Raw genomic sequence first — 7,678 nt, forward strand, 5'->3', positions numbered from 1 at the left:
CCCTCCCTTGTCCAGTCTGGCCCGTCTGTGGCTGAGCACCGCCTCCCACTCCTCTCCTTAGTGTGGCCCCCCCAGCTCGGGCGCTGCTCCTGGCTCCCTGGCCTCACCTCTAAGTGGGTCGAAGCCCGACTGAAGCCCCTCTCTCCCAGCTGTGGCCTGGCCTCTTGGTCTGGCTGGGACAGTGGCATCAGCCTCCTCACTTGCAAAGGCTTTCAGGGGTACTGTGGTGCCAGGTGGGGCAGGTCTGTCCTTCCCATGGGGCCCTGGGGCTCCCCATCCCAGCACAGCCCCCAGAACTCCTCAAGTGGCCGTGGTGGGGCCTCTGCCCAGGCCAGTCCTTGGGCCAGAGGCTCGCCAAGGCTGCTCGTCCCACGGTGTCCCCTGCCTCCCCATCCCTCTGAGGGCTCTCCCACCTCACCCTGCACCAGCCAGACACATGTGAACTGAGACAGCTGTCTCCCGGAAGCCCCGCCAGGTCTTGTCCCTGAGGAGAGGCCTGTCCCTGGCCTTTCCCCCAGCCCGCTCTGAAAGGAACTTCCTGGATCGAGAGTGAGCTGCCAACCTCCTGGAGACTTCTGCTTTTTAAAAATATATTAAAATGGGAGCCAGAAGGGGACAAAGTGGTTAGGGTGCTGGACTCCCACATGGCAGACCCTGGTTTGAGTCCCAGACCTGACAGCTTGAAACTCATGCCAGGAGCGTGTGCGTGCGTGCCCAAGATCCCAAGAGGAGAAAGGAGAAGGGACTGTGGCATGGTCATGCCCCTGGGGGTGATTTCTCACTTTCTGTCTCTCTCTCTGGCGAGCACATGTGCCCTATAACAAAAACCAAAAGAAAAAGTATGTGTGTACAGTCTTGCACTCCAGGTGGTCGGCACTTGGGCTTTGTCGCTGTATCCCATGAATTTAAAATACTTCATTAAAAACTCACTGTGAGAGGCTAGCAAGTGGCATGGTGGTTAAGGCATTGGACTTCCACAAGTTCAACCACGGTTCAAGTCTTGGACCTGGTGGCTTTTAAAGTATGCCAGGTGCATGTATGTGCGTGCTCAAAATCCCAAGAAGAGGGTGGAGGAGCAAGGAGTGCATGGCGGCCACCCCAGGAGATCTCTGGCCTTCCCTCTCACTGTTTCTGACTTTGGCAAGAAACTAAAAAAAAAGTCCCAACATCGCTGTGAAGACTGGCCCATAGCTTAATAATTAAGGAAGACAGATCCCACGTGGCCGACCACGCAGTTTGAATCCTGACCCTGGTGGCTTGAAAAACGTGCTAGACAGTGTGCATGTGTGTCCTAAATCTTTTTTCTTTTCTTTGAGAGTTTTTGCTATAGGGCACAAGCGCCCACCAGAAAGACAGAGACAGAGAGACAGCGAGAAATCACCCCCCCGGGGGGATGGCCACGCCGCAATCCCTTCTCCTCCATTCTCCTCCCGGGATCTTGGGCAAGCACGCACACGCGCCTGGTGTGAGTTTAAGCCACCGGGTCCGGGACGCGAACCCCGGTCAACTACATGGGAGTCCAGCGACACAGCCATTACGCCAGCTGCTGGCCCTAGTGTGTCCTGAATCGTGACAGGAGGAGGAGTGAGAAAGGTTCATGGGTTCATGGTGTGACCACACCCATCAGGGGTGCTTCCCCTCCATCCCTCCATCTCTCCCTCTCTCTGGGGGTCAGCCACGTAGGATCCGCCTGCCTTAATCACGAGACTATCAGGCCGACCCCCACCTGTTTACCTTTCATCTACACCTCTCTTTATGTTTAAAGTGCATTTCTTTTTTCTAACTTTGTCACAGGGCTCATGAGGGGAGAGAGACACAGAAAGTGAGAAATCACCCTCCATGGGGCATAGTCATGGTGCACTCCTGTTTCTCCTTCCTGTTGGGATTTTAGACATGCATACGCACATAACTGCTGTGTTTCAAGCCACTAGGTCCAAGATTTGAACCATGCAGTTGGCCATATGAGATCTAGCCACCTTCATCACCATGCTACCTCCGGTGTCCCTAAACTGAATTTCTTTTTCTTTTTCTTTTTTTGGAGAGTTTTTTCGCTATAGGGCGCGTGTGCTCGCCAGAAAGACAGAGAGAGACAGAGAGACAAAAAGCGAGAAATCACCCCCCAGGGGGGATGGCCACACTGCAATCCCTTCTCCTCCATTCTCCTCTCGGGATCTTGGGCACACACGCACACGCGCCCGGCGTGAGTTTAAGCCACCGGGTCCGGGACGCGAACCACGGTCGACTACATGGGAGTCCAGCGACATAGCCATTATGCTAACTGCTGGTCCCTAAACTGAGTTTCTTATGGACAACATATAGCTGGGTCTTGTTCTCTGGTCCACTTTTCACAATTTCTCTTTTAATTGGTGCACTAAGACCATTGGCATTCAAAGTGATTATTGATATAGTTGAATTAATGTATATAATTTTTTTTGCCATTTACTCTTGTTCTTTAATCCTGCTTGTATTCCAATCTTTTATTGCTTTGAACATTTTTTAAAGAATATTTTATTTAACTTTACTTATTTTTTAAAATTTTGACCAGAGAGGTACAGAGCAAGAGAGAGAGAGAGAGAGAGTAAGCCACCAGGTCCAGGACTCGAACTACAGTTGGCCATGTGGGAGTCCGGCGCTCTTAACCCTTAACCACCATGCCACTTGCAGGCCCCAGCTTTGAACATTTTATATGATTCCATGTGTTTTCCTCTCTTAGCCTTTTAAAAAAGTCTCTTAAAAGACTTTAGTGTTTGCCTTAGAGTTTGCCATAAACACTAAGAACACTTTCAAACAGCACGATACCATGTCACGGGTAGTACAAGATCAGACTGGACTCCTGGCTACCACAAGAAGACCAGAAGAAGGAGATAGAAGGTGTACAGGCTGGGGAAGGAGAGCTAAGACTTCGTTCATAGTCGATATGATTGTCCATGTGGAAAATCCAAACGAGCCAACAAAAACCAGCCAGCGAACAAAAACTCCTGGAGTGAACAAGCCAGTGCACAAGGGTACAAGGTTAACACGCAGAAGTCGCTGCTTTTCTTCTGCCGGCAGCGAGCAAATGGGGTTTGAAAGCAGGCAAACACACACGCACAAACAAAGCCATTTATAGCAACACTGAGAACCATGAATTATTTCGGAATAACTCTAGTGACATATGTATAAGATCTAGATGGGAATACTATAAAACTGATGTAAAGAAGAGAGATCTAAATAAATGGAGAGATATTCCATGTTCATTGATAAGGAGTCTTAATATTGTTAAGATGGGGACCAGCAGGTGGCGTGGTGGTTAAGGCGCTGGACACTCCCACATGGCCAACCACAGTTTGACTCCCAGACCTGGTGGCTTGCTTTCTCACTTTCTGTCTCTTTCTCTCTCTGTGTCTCTGCTCAAAATTAAATGAATAAATAAATAATTCTTTAAAAATGATAAAAATGCTTGTTTAAAAAAATATGGTTAAGATGTCAGTTCTTGGGGCCAGTGGCTGGTGTGGCAGTGAGGGTGCTGTACTCCCACATGGCTGACTGCAGTTGTAGACCCGGACCTGGTGGCTTGCTTTCACTTTCCCTCTCTATCTGAAAAAAAAAAAAAAAAAAAAAAAAAAAAGAATAAAATTAAATAAAATAAATTTTGGGGGGGAGAGGTTTTTGCTATAGGTGTGTGCACTCGCCAGAAAGACAGAGAGAGACAGACAGAAAGCAAGAAATCACCCCCCAGGGGGGATGGCCACGCCACAATCCCTTCTCCTCCATTCTCCTTTCAGAATATTGGGCACGCACGCACACATGCCCAGTGTGAGTTTAAGCCACCAGGTCCAGGACTTGAACCACGGTCGGCTACATGGGAGTCCAATGACAAAGCCATTATGCCAACTGCTGGTCCCTAAAATAATTCTTAAAAAAAAGAAAAGATCAGTTCTGCCCGATGGTCCAAATCCAACACAGTTCAAGTTAAAGTCCCAGCGAGTCACTTTGTACGTGTCGGTATACCGATGCGAAAGTGCACAGGAGAGGCAGACGGCGCAGAGAGGCTGACGTCGTCCTTGGGGAGAGCGAAGCGGGAGGACAGACGTCACCGGACGGAAGACTTACTGCCACGCCCCGGTGACCGACGGAGAGGTCAGTGGAGCAGGGCAGAGCGCCCAGGAACTGGCCCCTGCACACAGTCGGCCTCTGTTCTGTTCATTTGCCAGAAGGCTTGTGCACTTGCCAGAGAGTAGAGAGAGAAGGAAAGCAAGAAAGTCACCCCTGGGGCATGCCACGTCACAATTCCTTTTCCATTTCTCCCTTCTTTTAGAATTTTTTTAATAAAGATTTTTTTTAGAATTATTTTTATTTCACTTTATTTATTTTAATTTGATCACAGAGGGACAGAATGAGAGAGAGAGGGAAAGTGAGAAGGCAATCCACTAGGTTTGGGACTTGAACCGTGGTCAGCCATGTGGGAGTCCAGCACCCTTAACTACCATGCCGCTTGCCGGCCCCCTCCTTTTGGGATTTTGGACATGCTCACACGTGTGCCCAGTTTTTCTCAATCCACCAGTTCTGGGAGTTGAACTGCAGGGTCAGCCACGTGGAATCCAGCTGTATTAACCACCCGGCCGTGGGCTGACCCTGTCACCTGGTCTCCAGCAAATGACCAGGGGCAGCTTCGTGGGGAAGTGCAGCCTTTCCACAGACAGGGCTGGAGCCACTGCGTGTCTATGTTTTGGAAAAGAACCTCAGTGCACATCTTACACATTTAACGGCAACCACGCCAGGAGGGGTCGTAGATGTCAGTGCAGAGACAGAAGCAAGCCATACCACTGACGTTGCACATGCAACCGCAGGGATCCGTGTGGCCTTGGGCGGCGCCTCAGCCCCGCCGGAAGCACGGTCCACGGAGGAAAGAGCAAGCAAGATGAGCCTTACTGAGGCTTAAAACTTAAAGCATGATTTAATTTTATTTATCATTATTATTAAATTTGCTACAGGGCACATGCGCTCACCAGAGAGACAGAAAGTGAGAAAACAAGCCGTTAGGTCAAACTGAAGTCGGCCACGTGGGAGTCCAGCACGTAACCACCACACTGCCTGCTGCCTAAAACAACGTTTTAAACTGACTGTCGTGTGGCAGAGGGCACACGTGCATGACAAGAGTGGGCAGAGAAGCACCCTGTCGTGCTGACCCCGACCAGCCCCAGCTCCTCTGTGTACACACCTCTGGGTCTTCACGCCAGCCGGGATCTGAACCCACCCTGAGCCATGTGGTTCTCAACACTACAGTTCCGTTCGGCACTGCCTGCAGCACCAGGCTAGGCCAGAAGTTCTGTTTTACAGAAGATGACTGTTAAGAGAATGAAAGGACAACTCACAGGAAAATATCTGTGGGGCACATGTCTGAGAAAGGCCTCGTACATGCACAGAACGCAGGGGACTTCAAAAAGTTCACAGAACAATGAAATTAAAGTACGAGTTTATTTTGTGCAAAAAAAGGGAAACCATGCATAGCCTTTTCATAATATGTATCTTCCACAAACTTTCAAAAGATTTCCCTTGTAGGGACTAGCAGTTGGTGTAATGGCTATGTCGCTGGACTCCCGTGTAGTCGACAGCAGTTCACGTCCCGGACCTGGTGGCTTAAACTCATGCCGGGCACATGTGCGTGCGTGCCCAAGATCCCGAGAGGAGAATGGAGGAGGAGGGATTGCAGCGTGGCCATCCCCCCTGGGGGGTGATTTCTCACTTTCTGTCTCTCTGTCTCTCTCTGTCTTTCTGGAGCACGCACACCCTATAGCAAAAACCTCTCCAAAAAAAGAAAAAAAGATTTCCCTTATGTACAAAGAACTCTTGTGACTCAACACTAAGCGGACGAGTGACACAATTAGAAATGGCAGGGAAGGCCAGCAGGCAGCGCCGAGGCTGAGGCGCTGGAGCCCTTGGCCGACTTCGCAGCCTGAATTCTGGACCGGGAGGCTTGAAGACCACACCGGTGTGTGTGTCCAAAATCCTGGGAGGAGAGTGGAGAAGGGCCTGTGCCTGGCCATCTCCCTGGGGGTGGTCTCTCACTCTCCCTCACTCTAACTCTCCAACAAGGGCCTGCACCCCATGGTGGAAACTTAGAAGAAAAAAAGAAAATGTGCACAGTATCTTTACCAAGATGGCCAATAATTCTGTGAGGGGCCCGACGGGCTGGAGAGACAGGGAAGAGCTGCAGCCTGACCTCGCCCCACTGGGGTGCCTTCTCCCTCCTCTCTCTAGCAAATGCATACCCTCCGTTATGGGCAGGAGCGCTCATCAGAGGCCCCGGGGGGGAAGGAAGGACCCCCCACCACCCCAGGATGGCCGTGCTGCAGTCCCTTCTCCATCCACCCTCTCGGGGCATTGCACACGTGCATGTGAGCCCGATACGGCTTTTAAGATGCCCGGTCTGGGGCTCACCCCAGGGCTGGCCATGTGGGAGCCCAGCACCTTAACCAGGAGGCCACCTGCTGGCCCGTCGAGTTTAGAAAGTTGTCAAAGTTTCAGGCACGTATGCATTCCTGAATGTGCCCTGAAGACAACCCCGGTGAAAGTCGACGCGCTCAGGAAGGGTACAGTGGAGACAGACCCGCTCACAAAGGGGTTTTGTCCTTTGTCCCTTCAGCTGCTGAGACCGTGGCCAGATCAGCCCTTTCATGCATGTCTGGACAAGGGCCAGGAGGGGCCAGCTGGCAGCGTGATGCTGAAGGGGCTGGCACGTGTGGCTGACTGGAGGGTCGAGTCCAGGACTCAGCAGCTTGCAAACAGCCAGGTGCGAGACCCAGGCAGGAGGGAGAGATGGAGGAGGGGTTGCAACTTTCCCTTCCCCGTCTCTCCTCTGTGAGTGCGTGTGCCCTCTGGCAAATTAAAAACACAAACAATAGGGACCAGCAGTTGGCATATTGGCTATGTCGCTGGACTCCCACGAAGTCGACCATGGTTCGCGTCCCGGACCCGATGGCTTAAAACTCACACCGGGTGCATGTGCGTGCGTGCCCAAGATCCCGAGAGGAGAATGGAGGAGAAGGGATTGCGGCGTGACCATCCCACCTGGGGGGTGATTTCTCGCTTTCTGTCTCTCTGTCACTCTCTGTCTGTCTGGCGAGCGCACGCGCCCTATAGCGAAAATCTCTCAAAAAAACAAAAACAAAAACAAAACAAAAAAACACAAGACAACGTGGGGTGGATCGTTCCAGAGAGTAACTTAACAGATAACTACACCTTTAAAACGTTCCTAGCGGGGAGCAGAGGGTGGCGTAATGGCCGTCGCTGGACTCCCATGTAGTTGATTGTAGTTGAGTCCCAGACCCAGCAGCCTAAATCACGCCGGGTGTGTGTGCGTGCATGTCCACAATTCTGAGAGGAGAATGGAGAAGGGATTGTGACGCGGCCATGCCCCTGGGGGGTGACTTCTCACTGTCACTGTCCCTCCAGTAAGCGCACATGCCCTCTAAAAAGAAAGAAAATACTCTCTTTCTAGAAAAAAAGTTCCTAGCAAAGATACCCTGACCTGTTCATCCAGTGAAGGCTTAAAGGACAGTACTGACTGCGGGGGAGGACAGAGGGGCAGCAGGCCATGGGTCTGACTGCAGGGGAGGGGGGACAGCAGGCCACGGGTCTCTGACTACAGGGGGGGGACAGCAGGCCACGGGTCTGACTGCCGGGGGACGGTGGCTGA

General features: G+C 51.5%; 1 protein-coding gene across 1 annotated transcript in view; it reads right to left on the reverse strand.

Moving 5' to 3' along the window:
- Window positions 1-7,678, reverse strand: part of LOC102471639 (mesothelin-like protein) — a 20,069-nt gene that overhangs the window by 5,020 nt on the left and 7,371 nt on the right. Inside the window, exon 4 of the mRNA XM_027770999.1 lies at window positions 419-538. Coding sequence (XP_027626800.1) covers window positions 419-538 — 120 coding nt within the window. The remainder of the gene's footprint in view (window positions 1-418; window positions 539-7,678) is intronic.

This window comes from Tupaia chinensis, unplaced genomic scaffold (genome assembly GCF_000334495.1).
Source record: "Tupaia chinensis unplaced genomic scaffold, TupChi_1.0 Scaffold000178_1, whole genome shotgun sequence".
In the NCBI taxonomy this organism is placed as follows: Eukaryota; Metazoa; Chordata; class Mammalia; order Scandentia; family Tupaiidae; genus Tupaia; species Tupaia belangeri.